Source organism: Cajanus cajan, chromosome 7, assembly GCF_000230855.2.
Source record: "Cajanus cajan strain Asha chromosome 7, NIPB_CcT2T_4, whole genome shotgun sequence".
In the NCBI taxonomy this organism is placed as follows: Eukaryota; Viridiplantae; Streptophyta; class Magnoliopsida; order Fabales; family Fabaceae; genus Cajanus; species Cajanus cajan.
In genome coordinates, this window is record NC_138523.1 from 52,850,071 (window position 1) to 52,874,138 (window position 24,068).

Sequence of the window (24,068 nt, forward strand, 5' to 3'; positions counted from 1 at the left end):
TATATATATATATATAGAAAGACTTTTTACAATATTTTTCATAATTTATATAATTATGTAAAGATTGAGTAGTAATTGTAGATATGTGATTTTATTAAGTGTAAGAATACTAATTAGTCATTACACATCCGACAAACAAAAATGTTTTTTGGGCACCAACATGCTATATAACACTTGGAGAAATTATTTTGATGCATTGTGCTGTTATAAAGACTTTTTCTTTCATAAGAAGAAAAAGTATAACATTACTCTTCCTTCCGCAAAGTGTGATTGTTAAAATAGGGAAACAAAATAATAAATGCCAGTCCTAAAGTTCGTCAGACAAATTTGCGCTTACTTTTGTGTACATGTCATTTGTGAGATCAAACCAATTTGATGCATTGAGTGACTGTGTCACTAATTAATGTTCATATGATTTCTTTTTAAAAAAAATTATCCACATATCATGCCACTAACTTGCAACTCATACATTTTTCAAAATTATCATATATGATTTTATCACAAAAACAGAAATTTGAAAACTCTAAATAATTAATTAATCTATCTAGGATTTTTTTTCCATAAAATTTCATTCAAATTAAAAACTAAATAAGTACAAATGTAGAATTGTAGTGTTACATATGTACGTTGGAATGATACCGTAACATTCTTTTTACCAATACAGTAATGATAGTCATCCACCCCATTTTGGGAGAAATTAGAGTTGAAAAAGGAAAAGTGGAGGAAAAAAATATAAAAAAATAAAAAATAATAGAGGATGTAATGAAAAGATAATAGAGATAAGAAGAAAAAAAATGAACTAAAAGTGAACTAGAATAAAATTGAATCGATTCTTGAGTCACATTTTTTTAGTCTGGTTTTGTAGAGTATTGGGTTATTAGACAATTTGAAGAAGGAATATTTTTGACACCTCTATTGCATTAGCCTTTTCATTTGCAGGGTTAATTATGCTTTTAGTTTATAAAAAAGTTTTGACTAATCAAGGTTCCTAACATTTTTCTGTTAAAGTTTTTACTTCCTAAAATTTTTTAAATTTTGGTTTTTAGTCCTATTAAAATATACAAAAATAATGGAGTTTAAATTTTTCTTGAAAGACTAAAAATCAAATTCCTAAAACAGGGACGTTAATCAATCAAACTTGTCAGAAACTAAAATTTTAATACAAAAAAAGGTGAAAAATCTCTATCGGTCAAACTTTTATTTACAAATAAAAAACAAAATTTCAAAGAAGTTTAGGTACTAAAAAATCAAGTTAATCCTATAGTTCATACATAAACACTCTTATATCGAATGAACTCTTAGTGAAAAAGTTCATCTAAATTCGATGAAGGTAGCTATTTCTTTTGTACAATTAGTAAGCATGCATCTTGTATCTCTTTCTTTTGTAGACAATCACATTTTCAAATACTTAAATGACATTCAATTTTTGTTTGCATCTCTTTTTTTCTTTTCTTATATATTTATCGATTATATCAATTATTTACCTCTTTACTTCTTATATCTCTCAACTATTTAAATTTATGAGTGTCAAAAAAATCATTTTAGAAAATATATTTAGACACTTATCAATAGACAGAAACATTCTTTGGACATTCATTTTCTTTTTCTCTTTTCTAATTGCAAGCTTAACTTAATATTTTAATATTGAATTAGTTTTATTTTATCCTGTAGGTTTTATTCGGAAGAAACTATTAGATGATATTGTATTATATAATTCTTAACTAATCCGTATATAATACATAATAAAATAGTCCTAATATTTTATTTCATAAATTAAAAAAGCTTAAAATAAATGTGACGTAGTGATGAATTGAAAGCATTGATTAAAAGGTTAATCTTGAAGTACATAATAATTTATAGTTGGAGTGTGTAGGATTAATTAAAAGGTGTGAAATTTGGTAACACAAATCATATAACAAATAAAGATAGTAGAATCCAAGCAAGCAGCAAAGGGCAAAGCAAAATGTCTTGCCCCACTCTTTATCATCACATCCACCATGGTTGTACTCAAACACATGGAACCCATCTCACTCCAACTCAAACCTCTCCCACAATGGAAGATGAGTCACCAACACCTCCAAAATCCTACAAACTAACAGCCACCGCCATATCCTACACCAAGTCCTTCTTCAAACACTGCACCACCACCCCTCCAACCTACATCCTCAAAGACATCTCCCTAACAGCCCTTCCGGGCCAAATCCTGGCCGTGGTGGGCCCCAGCGGCGCCGGCAAGTCCACCCTCCTCGACATCCTCGCCGCCCGCACCCTCCCCTCCCACGGCACTCTCTCCCTCAACGCCGCCCCCCTCCTCCCCTCCACCTTCCGCAAACTCTCCGCCTACGTCCCCCAGCACGACCACTCCCTCCCTCTCCTCACCGTCCGCGAAACCTTCCTCTTCGCCGCCACCCTCCTCCACCCCAAAACCCTAAACCTCTCCTCCCTCGTCTCCTCCCTCCTCTCCCAGCTCAGCCTCTCCCACCTCGCCAACACCCGCCTCGCCCACGCCCTCTCGGGAGGCGAACGCCGCCGCGTCTCCATCGGCCTCAGCCTCCTCCATGACCCCGCCGTCCTCCTCCTCGACGAGCCCACCTCTGGCCTCGACAGCACTTCAGCCTTCAAAGTCATGCAAATCCTCAAACAAACTTCCGTCTCTCGCAACAGAACCATTATCCTCTCTATTCACCAACCTAGCTTCAAGATCCTCTCATGCATTGACAACATCTTGTTGCTTTCCAAAGGAAGCGTCGTTCACCACGGATCCGTTGCTTCCTTACAGGCCTTTCTGCACTCCTATGGCTTCACCGTCCCTCACCAACTCAACGCCTTGGAATACGCCATGGAGATATTGAGCCAGTTGAATGATGTCAAAAAAGTTCAACCTGTCATCACTCCACCCAGCCTTCCTGAATCCCCTCAAAGCTCAACTTCCAGTAATTCTAGTGTTTGTGACGGTCGAGTAGAGATCAGGTTTAAGAGTTCTAGGGTGCATGAGATTTTCACTCTTTACATTAGGTTTTGGAAGATTATTTACCGAACGAGGCAACTTCTTTTGACCAACACTTTGGAAGCCCTTCTCGTGGGGCTTGTGTTGGGAACTATTTATATCAACATAGGGTTTGGTAAAGAAGGGATTGAGAAAAGGTTTGGTCTCTTTGCCTTCACTCTCACCTTTCTCTTATCTTCCACCACTGAAACGCTTCCCATCTTCATCAACGAGAGGCCAATCTTGCTCAGAGAAACTTCCAGTGGGGTTTACAGGCTTTCGTCTTACCTCATTGCAAACACACTTGTTTTCTTGCCCTACTTGTTCGTCGTTGCTGTTATATACTCTATCCCCGTTTACTTCCTTGTTGGTCTTTGTGCTTCGTGGCTTTCTTTTGTTTACTTTGTTTTGGTTATTTGGGTCATTGTTCTCACTGCAAACTCGTTCGTTCTCTTCTTGAGCTCTCTTGCACCAAACTACATTGCTGGGACTTCGCTCTTGACGGTGCTTCTTGCTGCGTTTTTTCTCTTCTCGGGCTACTTTATCTCCAAGGATAGCTTGCCCAAGTACTGGCTCTTCATGCACTTTTTCTCTATGTATAAATACGCTCTGGATGCTCTTCTCATCAACGAGTACTCGTGCTTGGCCACACGCTGTTTAATATGGTACCAAGAGAATCAACTGTGCATGGTTACCGGTGGTGATGTGTTGCAGAAGAAAGGGCTCAGAGAGAGTCAGAGGTGGACCAACGTGTATTTCTTGATCGGATTCTTCGTGATGTATCGTGTCCTTTGCCTCTTGGTTTTGATTAGGAGGGTTTCGAGGTCCAAAACTTAGAAAGGGTGATCAAACGCAGAAAATTTTAAGTGCTGTTGTGTTTTATTTCATTTTCTTTTTTTTATAAATTTTTATCTTCCTGTTGTATGATCCAACTGCTTTTGTTTTATTTGATTTCTATGAAGTATATAATCTGAAATACAGCCACAGAGAAAGTTTGTTTAATAGATATGAAGTGGACTTTTCGTTCTGCTTTGAACTAGTGCTATTATCGCATCTTCATTTAGATATAGTTGTTCCTTTCCTTGAAACGTAATTTAGAAGATTTGATATATAGTAGTGTGTGATATTTCATTTTCTTTAGATACAGGAAAACAAGTACGTAATAACTTATAACTAGAGTTAAGAAAGCGATGTTTCATACTTTAGCCACAATGATGGACATGCATTAATGTACATCAAATTTTTTTTAAAATTAATCACGAAATAATTTCTTTTCAGAATAACTGACTGAAAAGCATTTTTGTATTAATTCGTTGAAATAGATTTTTTTTTTTCAATTCTCGTGGAAATAAATTAAAGAAAATTGCAAAAAAAAAAAGTGATAGATAGGTTAAATTAAATATATTTGTAATACGTACTAGCTAGCGACCACTCATTCTTATTGTACGTATGTACGTGTGGTCTGATTTTCTCACATGCAAAGGAGTTTGATTGAGAAAATGAGATGTGAGTATGGAAGATCAATAATTCTGTATATTAGTGGCTGAATTATAAGGCGGGGTCCATAAACTTGGAAGAGTGAATATATATGTAATGTAACAGGAAAACCACATAGATATCTCTTGGCTTATTCAATTGTTCGATTTGTTTAACTTGGTTGAAGTCACGGGTCTCTCTTATGCCAAGAGAGGAAAGAGTCCAACCTGTCTTGATCATCATGAAAGAGGTTTTGTCGTTTGGCTAAGCTGCTATTCTTTTGTCTGCTGTGACTGTGAGCTATAATAGTGTTTTGTTCACGGGTTATTTATTCGTGCTATCCCGTGAACTTGTTCAGTGTTGGGTTGGAGGTTGCATTACTTGCATACAATATTTTTTATAGCATATATTTCTTCGGGTCTCACATGCATTATACCGCGTGAGGCAATAATAGAGAACCTGCACCAATGGTATATGTGATTTTTTAAATTTCTCCTCGTCCAATTAATAATTTGTTTATGGGTGCACAGTTATATAACTAGGTTAATTAGAGTGTTCAAAAGGTTACGTAATGAGATTAGGAATCAATCTAATGACAAATTAAGTGGTCCAATGTAATTAAACTTCTAAGCATAAAAATTCAGCATTATATATGTTCAAAAATCACATTAGTATACATTAATAATATAAATTAACATAGTCAAAATATAACATAATAATGTATTATCTAATCCCATGACGCTCTTTACCGAATCACAGAAATGCTAACAACACAAGAAAGGATTCTATACGGTGGGAGCAAAACCATGAGATGATAAAATGTTATAATCTCACCATTTTTTTTAATTTCTATTTATAATATATATATATATATATATATATTATATAATAAATAGTTAAGATCTAGTACAATGATAAACCGGTAGTATATCTTAAAGTTTATTGAAAATAAAAATTTATAAAAAAAAATATTTATTAAATATGATGTGAAACTCTTAAAATTTTATAATTTTTAATAAATTATAATTAATAAAAAAGGGTGCAAAAGAGTGTGATTTCACAGACGATTTCCATTGAACAAGCTTTGTTTTGAACAGGAAATCGAAGAAAAGAGTGAAAACATTATAATCAATGCATTTTCTGCAATTTATTGGATCAAAAGAAAACAAGACGAAAGTGCAGTTTACAAGCTCTCTACGACTCTTTGCTTTTTTTTTTTGTTCATCCATGGAGTATTCACCGCCGATAATAATAACTAATCTCCTCGCTATGTTGAAGACACTTCAAAGAGTGTGATAGCTAGCCTATAACTCTTTACTTTACTTATTTATTTATTATCATTGTATATTGTTGTGGATAAATGTGCATAGTTGTAAATAACTTGTGTTCATATTCAATGAACATATGTTGGAGTAGAACATATTAAACTTAAATTGTCTATTTGTTAGATTACAAATTAATTGAATTAAGACATAGAGCTATACTTTCATAGTTTATATATATATATATATATATATATGTGTGTGTGTGTGTGTGTGTGTGTGTGTGTTAAAGGTGTGAGATGGGTGATAGCCGAATGAGTGTTTTATGTTGTGCTATGTTGTTTGTGATGTGTTAATGACATAAATGTCCATGTTGCTTGGTGATATGTATATGTGCATGTTGAAAATATATATTATTTTTTTTCTTTCTTTTTTTATGTAATCGTATTTTTAATTAATAATATAATAATAAACATCTGCTCTACTCTTAAAAAGGTAAATACATTGCCAAACCTTATTAAATATTATTAACTTATTATTCTTTCTCACTTTTCTATTTTTATTAAATCAAATAATATATGTTACTTTATTATTTTTATTTTCTCTCTTCATCCAAACAAACTAAAAGAGGGATAACCTAATCCAATTTGGACCGATATAAAAGGTGATCCAATTTAAAAAGACTGATGAAGAAAAAACCAGACAAGATATATATAAATAAGTCAACATGAACAAACTCTCTCGAGTCTTTTTTAGATTGAATGTTTATATTATGTTTTTCAGTGTTTGATTGCTACGGAAGATTTCTTAGTAAATTAGTGCTTTTAAACAATTTTGTTTATTCAGCTCTGGTTTTTTAAAATTTGATTAGTTTATGAATTTAGTTATTAATAAATCAAATTATGAATGACTTAATTCATTATCCACCTTTTTATACACTTTTAAATTCATCTTTCAATCTAATTTTTACATTAAAGATATTTCATGACCAAAATAATTAAACTAGATTAGAATATTAGGATAATCATCAGTCAAAATAGTACGTGAGAATTTATATTTGGACAACCTATATGATTAAGGTTTAGGATTGATAGATAAAAAATTGAATGTAGAAAAAGAAGTGAGTGAGGAAGTTTTTCTTTAATTTAAAACATAGAGAAAACCAATAATCAATATAGAGAATTGTAAGTATAACAAGTTGCAAGTATGGAAATAACGCAAATGAAGAAGGAAGGAAGCAAAGTGACATTGAGGAGCCTATTGACACCCCCGTAGCCAGCAAGTGTAATGGTGGCATCTGCAATCACTCGTGCAAGTGTCCCAGCCTCTGTAGACAAGAGCCCTCCATTGTAGGTTCCACGAGAAAGCCTTGATGACATAACTCGTGAAAGAAGAGACAAGTTCACACCTGTAATATATGCATCAATCCTTCTCAAATATCATCAAAATCAAATGCTTCTTGTTCTTTAATAAAAGGACAATATTGTCTAATTTGCTATAATGATATCTAAAGACACTTCTCAATTTGACATCATATTTACTTAGTGAGACATAGCACCATGATTCCAGTGCACCTCCACCGTCAAAAATAGCAAAATCAGAGAGAACAAGATCTTACCTTCAAGTACTTCAGCAGAAACAAACATAAGGAGACCCGAAGAAGATGTATTGTGGTTCAGAGTATGGAAAAATTACATTGAAGCTGAAAACTATGCCTACGAAAACCATAATTTCTGATGCCAACAGAATTTGCCTACAAACAATCAATACAAACGTGATCTCTTAGCTTCATGTGTGGATAATATCAACAATTACAAACATTAAGCCCTTGGATCTTTATTATTTAATTTCTTACCAAGCATTAAATTCAAAATGTATCATGCATCTTTCTGAAAACTCCAGAACATAAATTAGCTTTATGAATGATTATGTAATGAAGTATAGTTTTTTCCACTCGTTACCTGTCCTCAAACATATTGCTTATATAAGTTCCAACAATAATGTTTACAGGGAGAACTGTCAAACCAAGGCAAGCAAGAAAAACGGAAACCGTGCTTGTTGTCCAATTGAAGTAGTATGTTGTGATGACACTAGATTCTGATAGTAAAATCTCCATTGCATATTTGAGCATGAAATATATCAATAACTGAACCTGAAAATGTTACATAAATTTGGTCAGATGAACAGCCTTCTCATCTAGTCTTCAATTGGAACTTTGTAAATGTGATATCAAACAAACAGTGCATCAAAGATTTCACAATAGAAATTCTAAATTATCTAAAATAACAATAAGCTGAATGAGGCAATTCATTATATCAAGAGACGTGCGATGTGTAAATAACCATATTTGACAGTAGAAAAGGCCCATCTTGCAAATTTAGCAGTAATTTTATCGTAGAGTCAGGTCTGCACTTATTGGGAAATAAAATTCTACATCTATTTTCAAATCCCTTAGTTTTATCCGACATAAATCATTCCCACGGTTCTACCTAATCGTAAATGGAATGATAATTATTAATACTATTAATTCAGTCTACTGCAGGTAGGGCACATCTTAACATGTTAAAAAATGTATTCAGGTAAAATAAATAAATATATGTTTAATTTCCATGTATCTGTATTTTTAAATTGAGAGAAACTTGTAATCAACTAAAGGCATTTTAGCTTGTTATGGTCAAATTTGAACTGCTGGACTATCTCAAGATGCTTCTTAACTGTCTAGGAGACAGATAAAATACTATTCAAATGTATTAAGATAACTATTGTGGCAAGCAAACTTATTAACCTCAAACAATCCTCTTTGAATCTCTAGCTTAGGAGTTAGTAAGATGTTACATAGACATCATCTTCCATCTTGATTTTATTTATGCTACCAAGGTTGCCTAAAGTCCTAAATTAGTATTTTGATTAAGTTTGGCGCTACTTCATTATTAATTAATAATTCACATAAATCAGATGCCCAAATTAAAAAACAAAAAAATGCTTTTGAGACCTCTGTAAAAGTAGAAACCAATTAAGTCCTCAAGGAAATCTAGTCAGTCACATGATGTTCACTATCATCTACTGTCTAACTTAAAATGTTATACAAAGTAAAAGTGTTTAGCAAACTTCAAAGAGGACAGGGTTAAAAGCAAATTGCATTTCAACTCCTTTAATTTCTCATTTATAACTTTCCATAATTAACCTTTCTGTCATTTAGGAGCATACGGTGTGTCACACGAAAAAATTAGTGTTCCGTTCAACAGCGACTTAAAATGTATTCTTCTAATAAACTAATGGTTAAAGGAGATCCAAGTTTTTTATGGGTTGATACTGTGACATTTAGAGTTTGCTTTCAAACCTTTACAGAAGGTGTAAGGAGTCTATATGCTGATCCAATTGAATTGGCTGGCTGACGAGAATCCTCTGGAGCTTCTTCACTATCAGCATCTTCATCCTCCTTGTTTTCCGAGCTCTTAAGCAATGACTGTTTTATGCCTTTCTCAAGTGCACTGTTATCTGCTAGTACGAGCATAAAGTACGTCATTTCTATTTATTGTGTTCAAGTTTAACAGAATGAACAAACTCTTGACGGACCTGACCTGACATATATAGATAACCCATATAATTATGACATAATGTAAGGATAATGTGGCCCTACATTTTTTCTGTCAATTTTCAAGTGACAGATAGACAAACTCTCTGACTTAGAAAAGGCTCACTTAATGCCAGAAGTGTTACTTATGTGTCTCCATGATTTCAAATATTACATTTTGGCAGCAGATTTACCGAATCACTAGATATAGCTTTCCAGATAGAAGTAGATATTATTGCCTTAGTCCTTCTTCAGTTTTTTTTTTTTTTTTTTTTTTGTCTATTTTTCTTGCATCCTTATTTGGCCTGCTCATTTTGTAGTGGTTTGAAGGTCCACAAAATACTTAGCAGGGTATCATATTAAGTAGGAGTGCAGTTGAACAACAAACTTTTCAAAGCTCCTGAGCCATAGAGGCTATATACTGACAAAAAACATGATTGTTAAAGTATGAAACAGAAAGCAAAGCAGATTTGAAACTGAAATTCTGGCTAAATAACTCATTATATGCATCATCAATCTCTATTTCATTTGATGAGGAAGAATCTGATACTTATTTTTTTAGATTTATTTTGACAATGGTCAAATGTATAGACGATGGACCAATGTCATTAATGAATATATTTAGAATACTGAACGCTATAATTTCAAGGGCAAAAAATCCGGTGAATGTCAGAAATATTAGGTCTCATCAGTGAAATTAGAGGAGATAAACAATCTTACAGGGACACGACGGAAAAAATAGATATCATTAGCAAAGAGGTGATGCAGTATTAGTTTCGTACCAGCATGGGATGGGTGTGGTGTATTATTCTCTTCAATATCATGAGAAGGTTCCTTGAAAGTGATCCACAACCACACTAGATATATCAGCCAAGCAATAGCCATAACCCACCCTGGTAAGGTATCTTGATTAAATGTAATGTTATAAATCTTAAAATGGGTCTGTAGTAAGCCGGCTAATGCAGGACCACAGGCCATTCCAAGAGCACTGGCACTAACAAAACCTGCTGATGCTTGCATGCGGATTTTTAAAGGCACACAATCACTAATATAACGCCGGTTAACAGCTCTGGCAGAACCAAATCTGCAATTATAATCAGATGTTTGAAAGTAGAACAAGGTTTTAACATCACTGGTACTAATCTTGACACTTCCTCATTGACTAAAATTTATTAGAAATTATAAATTTTAGTAGGTCCCACCATCAAACCAAGAGAGGTGAGATCAGTCAAAATATGTAATTTTTAATAACTTTCAGCTACTAAAAAAAATTGCTAGCATTTCTCAATTCTAATATTAAGAAAAGATAAAATCCCCGGTAATTCGTGATGGTATGCAATAATTATATAAGTCAACCCAAGAACAAAATTTGAAAGTAGCATGAGAATCACGGTATACAAAGTTACCTATTTAACCTCAAAGAATCAAAATGAATCTATCCCTTGAGCCTTATTCTGGATTATGGACAATTGTTGTTGGTTATAACACTAGATGCAAAACAGAGAATTTAATAATACTTAGCGAAAGTAAAATGATGATGCAATTTCAAAACTTATGGTCATCAAGTAATGAAAGCAAAAAAAAAATAGCAGACTACTTACCCACATAAAAGACGACCAATTAAGAGAATCCATATAGAATTAATATCGTATGCCATGGCATACATTGCATTGCCGAGGAAAAGAACTATGCTACTGAATACAAGAGGTCTGAAGTAAGATATATTTGACCACGCACTAAAATACACTGAAGAAAACACCTGCGCAACTGCCATTGCCCCGATCACAATACCACAAACCGTTGGTGCAGCCCCAAGGCTGATAGAGTAGTCATCTGCTGTAGGGACTATAATATATGTATTTACCATATACAAAAATGTGTTTGCCAAGTTCAGGGAAAGAGACATAAAATGGTATCTTTGATCAACATGCTCATCAGCAGGTACAGGCAGCTCCTCTTGCATAATGAGTGCATGCTTCCCCAAAAAGTTAAGGAAGTTGGTTGAGTTAGTTAACCTATCAACAGCTGCTCTTATTGAATCAATAACAGGATCCTGCACATAAATAAGACCAAGTAACTAAGATGGAAATTCACCAAACTTATGCTGCTTCTTAGCCAGCTAGCTACTAAAGCTTGCCTGAGAAGTGAGAACATGACAATTAACCTCAGTGGATGAAACAGATCAATGTCAAAGAAACCTGAAGGGGAAGAGTAGGCTGATCATAAATTGAATAGAAGCTTCCTTGACTCTCCTGATCCTCCTGAAGTTCATGAAGGTTGCGAGATAAAGCTCCCACAACAGCTCCAAATCCCTGCAAGTTCCATATCTGTTAGCCAATGCTCATTTGTAGGAAGAAAATAAAAATTAAGTTAGGGTAGTTTGTTTATTATGTATTTTATTCTGCAAAGGTTTAAATGCAAATTTGTGTTTGAACTAGACATATTACCACATGTTTGAACACTTGTTGCAGCTGGGAGTAAGGATGATTTGCACGAGTTTTAACATAGTAATCTGTAAATTTATAGCCAAAGCGTTTGTCAAACTTCTTCAATATCTTGCGCAAACCAACAGCATTGACCTCTACAAAGAAGAGAAGCTTTAATAACTGTTGTCCCACGGCTCTATAAGCTTCTCGTAGTTCAGATATTTTGCTTATGTGAGGCTCCTGCTGAATAACTTCATGCTTCTCCGCGAGCTGTGCTATCCTACTTGCCAAAACCCCTTGTTGTTCTAACAGGAAAAGGACAATCTTCTCTATCTGAATTGTAATAAGGAAGTGAATGAAACAAATATAAAATGCAACTAATGAATGCCACATGCATATTTACCCATATAACCAGAACCAAAATCTAAATTGAGTAGTTAGAAGTAATGAAAAGACTCAAATTTCATAATAGTTGGTGACTGACTCGAATCATAAATATAATTATACAGTCAACAATGAGAACAGACCTGATTATCCAGCATTCTTGAGAAATCCTTTAGTACATGCCGGCGATCTAGTGTTCCATGTTCAATTTGTTGAGCATACTGCTTTACTCGTTTCTTCATTAGTTTGTAGTTTATGTAATATCTAAATCAAAAAGTCAAAATCATGAGCATGCACAAAAATGAAACCAAACCACAAGCAAAAAACATACCCTTGCCATTCTTGAATTTGTCTTTCTTTCAACTTTTTCCCAAAGGAAACCATCTCTCTCTGCAATTATAAGGTTGTATTCATCAAAGGTACATCAAAACAACTTACAAAGATAAGGTAAACATTTAAGGGTGCAAGTGCAACTTTCTTTCATCAGTAACAATGTATTACACACATATATATATAAGCAGCACAGTTCACAATGAAATAGTTTAATCAGATACACGATGTCGTTAATCCAGCTTCCATCAGCATATAACTCTACATACCCAATCAATATTCCGTTACTCAATGATGTAACACGGTTGCTTTCTTCCTAGCTTAGCATGTCTGTTGTCGGTACAAATATGGCGAAGCATCCATAATAATACAAGCAAAGTAAAGCTCTCTCAAGAATGAATATGAAGCCACGAACAATGCACGTACCAAACGTCTGCATCAAAGTCTGAACAAAGTGTTAGAATAGTGGATTAAGCCTAACTCAACCCTACAAAACCGGCTTGTAAGGTAAGGGTTGCTTTCCACTTATATACTATTCAATTGCCTAATCTCTAGTCGAAGTGGGACTTGGATTTTTTCCAATACACCCCCTCACGTCCAGCACTATTGAGCTTGGTACGTGAATAAATGGTGGGTGACCCTTTTTAATGATCTAGGATTGCCGAGACTTAGGTTTTTCCCAATACACCCCCTCGTGCCTGTGAGGCATGCATCAATAGTGGGTGGCCCATTTTTAAAGTGAGTAAAGTAATTACATTGATTGAGCAGCTACCATATTGGGACTGTGGACTACAGTCTACAGCAAACACGTTTTAATCGAGCTATTGCATTTTCTGTGGAGGAAGCATTTCGATAACATATTTCTATCAATCTTATAGTAATAAAAAAAAACAGTATGTTAAAGATGATGTTATAAGTTAAGGAATATTATAACATTTATAAATTAAGATTTCATTAAGATATACTAATAATATAACTTTTTCTTATATTCTGAGTGTATTTGGTAAAAATAATTAACTTATAAATTGGTTAAAAATAATTATATGCCAGTTGAAAGCTGAATAAGTTATAAGTTAAGAGTTGGAAATTTTAAAACTTATAAATTAATTGATTGAAATAGAAAGTATTTGATAAAGTTAGTTAATCAACTAATTGTTTAATGTAAAAAGACATTTTTTTTAATGGAGAATGAGAGAGTAACATGTGGACAAAATGATTTTTAAATTAAAAAAAAGGTAAAACAAAAGTTAATGACAAAGATTAAAATAATTATAAAACTATAAGTATAAAAATTAAAAAAGATTTACTTAAATTATAGGAACTAAATTTTTTTATAAAAAAAATAAGCATAAAAACAAAAGGGTAAAATAAATAGAATTATAAACTTAAAAAAAAAAATATTTTAAGCTAAAACTAATTTTCAGGCAAAAGTGAATGACACTTAAAGCTTCATGTCCCTTTGTAAGGATGTTTATAAGAGAATCAAATTCAGTCCTTTTCCACCACTCGTTTACACAGCATGTGTTACCAACTAAGCATTTAATCATTGGTTCTTGTACATATAGTAAGATTATTTAGTTTTAAAAATTATTTTAAAAAGTAAATGTAAAATAATTTATAATTGAAGAGCAGGGACAGTCTTTTAAGAATTATTATTATTCCCTATTCTAAAATGGAAGGACAAAAGAAATAAAAAAAAATGGAGGAGAATGGATATTGAATATGATTCTCCAGAAAAGGGTAAACAAAATGAATGTGTTGATGAGCAAAAAGGCGATATGAAGATAAATAGATAATAAGTTTACCTTTAAAGCTTAAAGCGAAGAGCATAGTGATGGTGGATCTGTTGATGAGCGAAACTAAAGAAAGAAAAAAGATGAATGCAATGCAAAAAGGAAAAGGTAAAAGTGGGAGTTAATTAACAGACACAGCGGAAGCGGTTTTTACTCCTTCTGTTCTGCTGCCATCAGATTCATCTTTTACTATTTACTATATATAGACTACCTCAGACCTCAACCAATTTCATATTTCATCTCTTCTTTTCTTACTTCTGCCATACATCTATTACTTTAACAACTAATTAAAATATTCTTTCAAACATCTCAAACTACTTCTTTTTTATCTTTATTTTTAAATTAAATTTCAATACATTTTGAAAGAAATTGCAAATGACTAAAATATTATATCACAATTCAAATTACCAATTATAAATTTAAAATATATTTGTATATTTTAAAATACTTATTTATTATAATTTTTAATTGTAATACAATTTATATTCCAAGTATTAATTTTTTTTTGTATAAATATTAATTATATAAATAAGAAAAATAGGCATTTTATACATTGTTATACTATTGTTTCAACATAATAATTTTAAGATGAAATTTTGTAGAATGGGCACAGCTATAAGCGATTGAGAAAAGGAGATTTTGGTTGTTGGGTTGGAATATCCTGATGATAGTGCTATTATTGCTTTTCATCTAAAATGGCAGCATGTCAACAACTTTGATATCACATTAATTGCCACATTAGTATGCTCCCTCCTATACACATCACATGCACCATGCGTTGTCCACTTGCTATTCTTTGCTGGATCTTGTTTCCTTCATTATCTACGTATATAACAATATATGTAATAAATAATAATGAGTTTAATAATTATGTATTGGAATCGTTAAACTATTTTACATGGTTTATCGTCACAAGTATACTTTTTTACCGGATGATGATATCATTTTTTTTATATATATATATTATCGGTGCATAGATTATTTTATCATAATACAAAATGAGAATAGTTAATATTTTTTCTAACATTGGCTAAATTTTGTGGAACACTATAAAATTGTGTTCTTACTCTTTATTTAATAATTTTTAATTGTAATTTTATAAGTTTTAGAATAATCAAAGGTGTATTTAATAATTTTTCTTCAATGTCAACATTTTAAAGATTTTTTTTCAATCTTTTAACTTTTTTGATATGTTTTTTTCTTCTTCTTTTCATATATTTATTTTAACTCATATATATGTTACAAAAAAAACCTAATGCCCAAGACTCGTCGTATCATGATAATTAAAAGACATTAATAAATAAAATAAGCAACGATAATTAAATCACGATGGTTATATAATAAAAAACTTTTTTGAATACTTGTGATCTATCTTTTGAAAAATAGGATCATTATTGAAGGTTAACCGTGATTTTTTGTTTGAGAAAGATTGTTAAAAAATTGTAATCAAATTCTTATATTGTTTAAAAAAGAGAATTATGAGTTTATAAAATAGTAAAGTACACATATATATTTTATTGATTAGACGTCTTTTGAGAGATAATCAAAATAAAATCATGAAAACTTAAGTTCAGAATACACAATATGATAATAATGTAGACATGTGTGTGAGCCGGGATACCACCCTTATACATCTTAACAAGAAATAAAAAAAAAGTAGTATTCTCAAATCATAAATAATTAATATAAGTGTACATTTCAGATCCATTATGCTCAACACAAAATATAACGGAAGATTCAAGAACTAGCTGCATTACATTCACAAAACACAAAAGACATACACTACAAAATAATACATTAGAAACAATTAAATCTCCTTTTCCACAGCATCAGTCATTTAAATCGCTTATAACATTCCAAAGCATAATCCTATACCCCATAAAAAATCTCAATATTACCATTTCTTTAACTCCATGCCATCAGGGGGACTTCCCTCTACCCTCTTTGATCCCACATCTTTCCAGTTTGTAGACAGTACTGTTCCATTTGACTCCACCTGCAAGACACACACATCATAGCATTGTAGAAATAATCACAAGTGATTTGTTCATTGCTTTTCTTGTGTCCTCATCTGCATTTTGATATATCGTACGGAAAAGTTTGTTCACCGCTGTGTCGCCATCAAGTTTTTCTTCTTTCTCCTGAAATTAAAGTGTGAGAGGAAGGTGTACCGACCAACAAAGAACTAAAACATTTTATGTAGGAAGCAGACAAACCTCTTTCTTAACTTGAGCTTCCAGCTTATACCAATCTGTTTCTTTTGGTTTTGAGGATGGATAAGTAGGTCTTTCACCTCCAGCAACTGTCAAATTCATGGTATGGAATAATGCATGTTACATGAAAACATAACTCATTTTCAAATCACCAACCGAATATTGACCCTGTACTCATATCAGCATGCAGAACACTGCCTTGCCATAAAATGTTTCGCTAATAGCCAGAGCAGAATCACAGAACATAAACAGAATTAGAATGTCTTGAGGAGCATCCAACCAAAGGCCAAAGGCAAGTAGTTATGAAGTGGTTTATATTCGCAAAGTAATTAAATTTATCACAGCATTCAACAAATAAAAAAATCAGATGGCCAAAGGCGAGTAGGAAAAGCATACATCAACATAGAATCAACATTTATCAATATTAGAAATTTTACCTTAAAATTTCTATTACAACATGTAAATGAAAAAAACACCAATTTTTCTGCAGTCACCAAAACATAAGGAGGGGGGACAAGAGCAGAAAACTCAAGTTACCTGGTGAAACATTCACCTTCTGTGGAACTGTGCTACCCTTGTTGAATTCTAGAGATGTCCATTGAATAGGTTCTGTTTTTGCGAGGCAAATTTCAATTTTGATGGACGAAACTTCATACCGTCATTTGGTGGGTATGATCTGATAGAGGAAAACCAATGGTCTTTAATTTCAACATTATAATCAGAACTAAAACTATAGTAAGATAAAGAACGAAGCTCCAGTCCATACCTTTCCAAATAAGCGAGGTTGAAGGACATATGCATCTTCGCCAGGGTTATTAATGCTAACACTTACCTACAACACCAAAAAGGAAAAAGAAAGAAAGCATCAATCTTAGAATATTATTCACCATGATGTAAGGGGCAGTAATTGATGGGCCATAGGAAGAATTGACTAAATATTATGATAATATGTGAACCATACTATTTGTTCACCAAACTAAACAGTAATGCTGTCTCTTGGAATTCCCTTTGCAAATATGGTAATAACCACCTCATCAGGTTTCTGGTAGAATCCATGCCTGCATCAATATTATATAGAAAATTAACCATGCATGAGCCATGCCTTTCCCTTCAATTGAATTGCCAAAAAGCATGTCTTGTATTAAAACCAACACAGGAAAGGGCTAACCAATTATAATTTATTGCAGTATAACAGACATGAGCAACAGAAATTAGGTGGCACTTTTAATATGTAAAGAAATAACCCTAGCAATAAGCATAAAAACAGAAGGCTGAACTAACCTGTATTTAGGTTTAGCCACTGTCACTGTTGGTGGCTCTGAAAGATCATTCTCTGGCTGAAAAGCTTTTGTAGCATCACACTGTGTTGTGGTCTTTTCTTGAATGGGCATGATGACACCAGATTCTTCTGTTGAACATAATATTTCAATCACACAGGTCAGTTCATAGTTGAATATGACATGTCCACATTCTCCCTCTCAAAGGTCAAGACATAATCATGAGGTTTCATATAATGTCTAAAACACAAAAAAATGTAAACATCAACAAACCATAAAAATCTTTTTCTACCTTTCAGGTGTGGCCAGCTAACACCAAAAATGAAAAATTTTCACCACATGAAATGTTTACCTGAAATCAGCTTATCGCACTCCTTAATCAAATCAGTAAATTTAGAGTCTCCTTAAGCCAATGAAGCACCCATCTCCAGAGCTGCCTTAGCAGTTTGATATTCCTGAAGATTGATGCATGCAGTACTACAACAAAATACCAAATAAAGTTGCATCACGAAGCTTAGTAAATAGTAACTACAATCCGATTAATCAAGGACATAAGGAATGTAAAACAGAATACAAAATGTTATGAGATATCATGGATCAAATGCACTTAGACACAAATATCCTTGTTAGTATTCAACCTTCACGTAAAATAATGTCAGTATTAACATAAATCTGTTTATTATTGGCAAAAGATATCTGCCACCTCAGTATTCAACCAACTTTTTGACTTATTTTACAATTCTACTATGGAAGAAAGTAATGGAGTTGACAACATTGATAGCAACAAGGAAAAACATTGCAGAAAATTATGCATTGAAAAACTCAAAATGTATCGTGATAAGAACCAAAAAGTTGAAGGGAAAAAGCATCAGGTGGCGTCATACTGACCCTTTGCGCAACTATGCTTTTGAGTGAGAAGGATTCAACTCAATCGCCTTGTTTGCATCAGCAACAGCCTCTGGGAGAAAAAGAGAAGAAAAATTAGTCGGCAAAGCATTAGTCCACATAAATGGCATGACAACAGAATTTGCATCTTTGATTCTGTGAGAGTAAAAGAGTGCGTACCAGTGAGGTTGTTGAGTTTGATTTTGACCTGGGCACGGTCAGCATATAAGTCGGAGTTATCATCTTCGAAAGCCTCTTTGGCCTTCAACTCATAATCGGAAGCCATTGAAGAGCAGGGAATAAAGAAGAAAGTGAACAAGTGTGTCAGCGTCGAAACATGGTACCTCTTTTGCTATTTATCAGTAAATCAGTATGCTATCATGGAATAATATAATTGTTTATTTCTTTTGACATTTTGTTTACAACACTGGTAATAAGAGTAAAACATTAGATTTTCTAAATATAATCCAACTCTTAAAATCACTAGTTGGATCTTAATGATTCATTTGCTTTTACATTTGATATAAAACATTTTATTTTTAAGTAAACTACTTTCCTTATAAATGAGGTCATCAAAAATATAATTTTCAACAATAGTTATAAAATATATTTGATTATTATTGAATTTTTGAAGTATAATATATTTACCATCAATTACTGTAGAAAAGTTTAACAACTTTAGACTTAATTGCTAGGAAAAGCTTTTATTCTCATACAAGAAAATAAAACAGTTTTATTCTTTATAAATTAGCAATTTTGGAAATCGTTTATTTTTTTTTTTTTTAAAAGTTATTCTCCAATTCGGATATACCAGACATAAAAAGCTTTTTTGTACAAAAAAAAATATTATGTTTGTAAAAAAATAAAATAAAAAAAGACATCAAAAGTTTTCTTATTATGTCACCTTTCTTAAAAACGTTAAAACATTCCTTGCTTAGGACATTCCTTGTTTAGAAAATTTCTTGCTTAGAACATTCTTTTTTTAGGACGTTGCTTGTTTAGGACATTCCTTGCTTAGGCTTTAGGCTTGTATATTACATTTGAAGAATCACATTTTAGTCGTTATTTTTTATTCTTATGTATATTTTAGTGTATTAAGGTTTTTTAGTAACTTGCATATATTTTTATATTTCTTGGTTATTTTTTTATTTTCTATAAAAAAGGAGAAATATCAACTATTAAATATAGTGGAGGTCAATTATGATTTAGGAAGAAAATAAAAAGTTGGAGATAACTACATCTTCCTAGCACAACATTTATGGAGTAATAAGAGAATTGATTAAAACAATTTATATTCTTATGTTATATTACTTTTGAAACTATAATAGAAAATTTTCATATTTTATTGTATTTTTTGTATTTTTAGGACTTTTATTTTATTTATTTGTATTATATCTTTAAATCCCATCTTAAAAACTCAACTTATAAATAGAAATTATAAGTTTCTACAGAGACTCTTTTCACTATCGTATTATAAAAATTGTTATAATTCTCTTTTTCTCTCTTTTTCTCTCTCTAGTTTTTCTTTTCAAAATGAATTACAAGACAACCTACGCATTAAGAGTGAGCATGTTTAAGAAAATTATGAAAATTATATTTTTTAAGTTAATTATTTATATAATTAATTGTAATTAAAATAATTTTTTTAGATAAATTTGTTGAATAAGAATTTTAAGATATTTAATTTTATTTAGATATAAAAAAATCAATTTTATGTAGTAAATCAACTTAAAAAAATTATTGATAAATAATCATAAATTTTAAATTTTCATCTTCATAAAAATAACTTACTTTTCGAAAGAAAAGAAATGTACAAATTTAAATTATTATCTTATACACACAACTTTTCTTGACTTTTTTTTTAATATACTATTTTTTTTTTATTTAAATAATCCAAAGTAAAATATATTTACATAAGTATACCATCTAGTTTTGCAGGTGAGAAATCAGTTACTGGGTAACCGATTTCTCAAAGGGATTTTTCCAAAATTTTGAAAAATCCCTTTGAGAAATCGGTTACCCAGTAACCGATTTCTCAAAAGCCCATTTTCTTTTTTTTTTTTTTAGTTTTCTGGTTGTTGTTTTGTTTTTATTGATTTTTAATATTTTTTTTCCACATTTGTAATTTTATTTTTTTAGTTTTTCAGTTTTAAATTTTAAGTTATTTTAAAATTTTGTATTAATTGTAAATAAAATAATTTAGTTAAGTTTTTAGAATAAGAATAAATAATAAAATAATTATTAAATAAATAAATAATGAAATAAATATGAATTTAAATTAATAAAAAAAGACAATTTTTATTTAAAATGATAGTAAACAAAATACAATATTTGGAAGGTTTGATGACATTTTAAGCTTGGTGACTTGAACTCCCTTGACGATAAGGACATTTCTTCTTTGAGTGACCTACATTCCTGCAGAGAGAACACCTTCTTGGTTGCCCTGGTTCAACCATATCCATTTCAGTGCGTATTCTGGATGACTTTGGACGACCTTTTAACATGATCTTGTGTAATAATAGGTGATGAACAAGAACGTTCACCTGATAGCTTACGAAGCTCCCATTTTTGGCTTTTAGTAATAAAAGCCGCTCTGCACCTCCAATCACATGTACTGTTAACACAGCGTGCAACAATTAACGTTGGTGACGATTTCTCGACCCTGTAATACAAACCTTTCTTTATATGGTATGCATTTAGAACATGTTGGACTTCCTCCTTTGTGTTGAAAGTCATGCCTTCAAATAAGCTGTCAGGAGAGTACTCGACGTTAACATGGTCAAGTGCATGTCTATACTTTGGGTCGGTGAAATCTGTTTGCAAATCAACATTATGCATGTGTGAAGGAAAACTGAATGTGCTTACGTGCTGAGATTGTTGTACAACACGATCTTGTTCATCTTGTTCATCGTCTTGTTGGAGTCTTGCATCATCTTCCCCCTCACTGAAAGGACCAACTTCTTCTTCAGGAACTCCAACTTCTTCTTCAGGAACTCCAACTTCAGGGACTCCTTCCTGTTGTTCTTCTTGTTGGACTCCAGATGTAAGGAGGTTGGTAAATGATCCATGTGTATGAAAATCGTCTAATGATGGTTGGTTTTGATGATAAAAAGGTTGGTTTGGATGGGAAGAAGGTTCGTTGTGATAGGAAAAAGGTTGGTTGTGATATGAAGAAGGTTGGGTTTCATAGAAACAAGGTTGGTTTTCATACGAAGAAGGTTGGTTGTGATAGGAAGAAGGTTGGTTTTGATAGGAAGAAGAAGGTTGGTTTTGATAGATAGAAGGTTGGTTTTCATAGGTAGAAGGTTGGTTTTCTTCTTCAAAAATAATTGGTGTGAGATCTGCATATAGTTCAGCAGAAGTTAGATGTTTAAGGGAACAAATCATTTGAATCATACCATGAACATCTTCATCGTCGGTGAGCTTGACAGCCCGGAAATGAAGCATTCCTTCGCCTACCACTTGTGGATACCGAAAGTAAGGTTGATCAACTGAATGTGGTTGTGGTAATGAAATTCTTCTTTGGATCTTAGCTTTCAACGCATCAAGTGTGATACGTGATCTAATTGATAAAAATATTGTGTCAGAGGATACAAAAGTATCCCCTTGAGTTGTTTGAGTGATTTCACCATTGAAAAAGACTAACACATTGAAAGAAGAGGAAGACATTGTTGTAGACAAGGACTAACACACATAAACAACAAAGCTTAGCTCAATTGCACTTTCCATTTGAACCCAACATTCGTATCATTTAAATAGAAGGTGGAGTTAGGAGTCAATCAATTACATTTAACAACCGTAAACCAAGCATTCATGATTCTGCACAAAGCAATAACTTTTCTGACGCTCTGGGACACTGCATCAATGACACACTGCATCAATGACACCCTGCACAAAGCAATAACTTTTCTGACGACACTGCATCAATGACACCCTGCATCAATGACACATTGCATCAATGACACACTACATCAATGACACCCTGCACAAAGCAATAACTTTTCTGACGCTCTGGTACCAAGCATTCATGACTCTGCACAAAGTAATAACTTTTCTGACGCTCTGGGACACTGCATCAATGACACCCTGCATCAATGACACACTGCATCAATGACACCCTACACAAAGTAATAACTTTTCTGACACTCTGGTACCAAGCATTCATGACTCTGCACAAAGTAATAACTTTTCTGACGCTCTGGGACACTGCATCAATGACACCCTGCATCAATGACACACTGCATTAATGACACCTTGCACAAAGCAATAACTTTTCTGACGCTCTGGTACCAAGCATTCATGACTCTGCACAAAGTAATAACTTTTCTGATGCTCTGGGACACTGCATCAATGACACCCTGCATCAATGACACACTGCATCAATGACACCCTGCACAAAGCAATAACTTTTCTGACGCTCTGGTACCAAGCATTCATGACTCTGCACAAAGTAATAACTTTTCTGACGCTCTGGGACACTGCATCAGTGACACCCTGCATCAATGACACACTACATCAATGACACCCTGCACAAAGCAATAACTTTTCTGACGCTCTGGTACCAAGCATTCATGACTCTGCACAAAGTAATAACTTTTCTGACGCTCTGGGACACTGCATCAATGACACACTGCATCAATGACACCCTGCACAAAGCAATAACTTTTCTGACGCTCTGGTACCAAGCATTCATGACTCTGCACAAAGTAATAACTTTTCTGACGCTCTGGGACACTACATCAATGAAACCCTGCATCAATGACACACTGCATTAATGACACTCTGCACAAAGCAATAACTTTTCTGACGCTCTAGTACCAAGCATTCATGACTCTGCATCAACCATTAATTTTTTCCACTATATATACACTACATACAATCCAACCCTAAACACACAACAAAAGATCATTTCTCTTCAGCTATTGCAGTATTGAATTTCGTTGCTATTGTTCTTCAAGAATGTCTTCTTCATCTTCAACTATGTTGTGGAAACAACACCTTCATAGGTCAAATGATACTCATCTTATGGTAAGTTATTATACATTGCATAATGTTTACAACTAATATTATCTTTTACTAACATTTCAATTCTACCATTTTCGTAGACAACAAGTGATCAACTCATTCAATCTTACTATCATTCCATGCCTACACCTGACCCAAGAATTGAGAATTTGTTGGAGGCTGCTGGCTTTGCCGAGGTTGCGAAAATAAGACATTTTAAAATCGATGATTGTTTGATAACGTCTTTGGTGGAGAGGTGGAGACCTGAGACACATACTTTTCACTTCCCGGTTGGTGAGTGCACGGTGACTTTGGAAGATGTGGCACTACAATTGGGTTTAAGGATTGAGACAAACCAGTAACAGGACCAACTTTGTGTTGACTGGGATGAATTATGTTACGAGTTATTAGGCTTCGTACCTCCAAAAGGGGAAACTCTAGTTGGCTCAACCATAAAA

The 24,068-nt window shown here is 32.9% G+C and overlaps 3 protein-coding genes and 1 pseudogene across 4 annotated transcripts; 1 reads left to right on the forward strand and 3 right to left on the reverse strand.

The window, feature by feature from the left end:
- The first annotated feature begins 1,910 nt into the window (after positions 1-1,910).
- On the forward strand, positions 1,911-4,032 carry ABCG8 (ABC-2 type transporter family protein). The gene has a single exon (XM_020369255.3). It carries the CDS (start codon positions 1,964-1,966, stop codon positions 3,821-3,823), a length of 1,860 nt encoding a protein of 619 aa, XP_020224844.1. The 5' UTR covers positions 1,911-1,963; the 3' UTR covers positions 3,824-4,032.
- A 2,813-nt stretch (positions 4,033-6,845) lies between these two features.
- Positions 6,846-14,632, reverse strand: LOC109791114 (SPX domain-containing membrane protein At4g22990). The gene is given in 13 exon segments (XM_020350373.3): positions 6,846-7,132; positions 7,343-7,382; positions 7,384-7,477; positions 7,686-7,876; positions 9,065-9,222; positions 10,081-10,382; positions 10,900-11,351; positions 11,497-11,610; positions 11,746-12,057; positions 12,252-12,372; positions 12,440-12,498; positions 12,708-12,883; positions 14,244-14,632. Coding segments are annotated over 11 exon segments (2,076 nt in total). The 5' UTR covers positions 12,493-12,498; positions 12,708-12,883; positions 14,244-14,632; the 3' UTR covers positions 6,846-6,893.
- A 1,234-nt stretch (positions 14,633-15,866) lies between these two features.
- On the reverse strand, positions 15,867-19,856 carry LOC109795119 (protein SGT1 homolog; annotated as a pseudogene). The gene is made up of 10 exons (XR_014427975.1): positions 18,787-19,856; positions 18,610-18,679; positions 18,074-18,198; positions 17,726-17,852; positions 17,406-17,502; positions 17,211-17,276; positions 16,982-17,120; positions 16,448-16,533; positions 16,268-16,372; positions 15,867-16,227 (listed from the first exon to the last, which is right to left on the reverse strand). The product of XR_014427975.1 is annotated as a protein SGT1 homolog (transcript).
- An 824-nt stretch (positions 19,857-20,680) lies between these two features.
- LOC145949466 (uncharacterized) lies at positions 20,681-23,445 on the reverse strand. Its single transcript, XM_083059408.1, has one exon. It carries the CDS (start codon positions 22,273-22,275, stop codon positions 21,070-21,072), a length of 1,206 nt encoding a protein of 401 aa, XP_082915534.1. The 5' UTR covers positions 22,276-23,445; the 3' UTR covers positions 20,681-21,069.
- Positions 23,446-24,068: the final 623 nt, after the last annotated feature.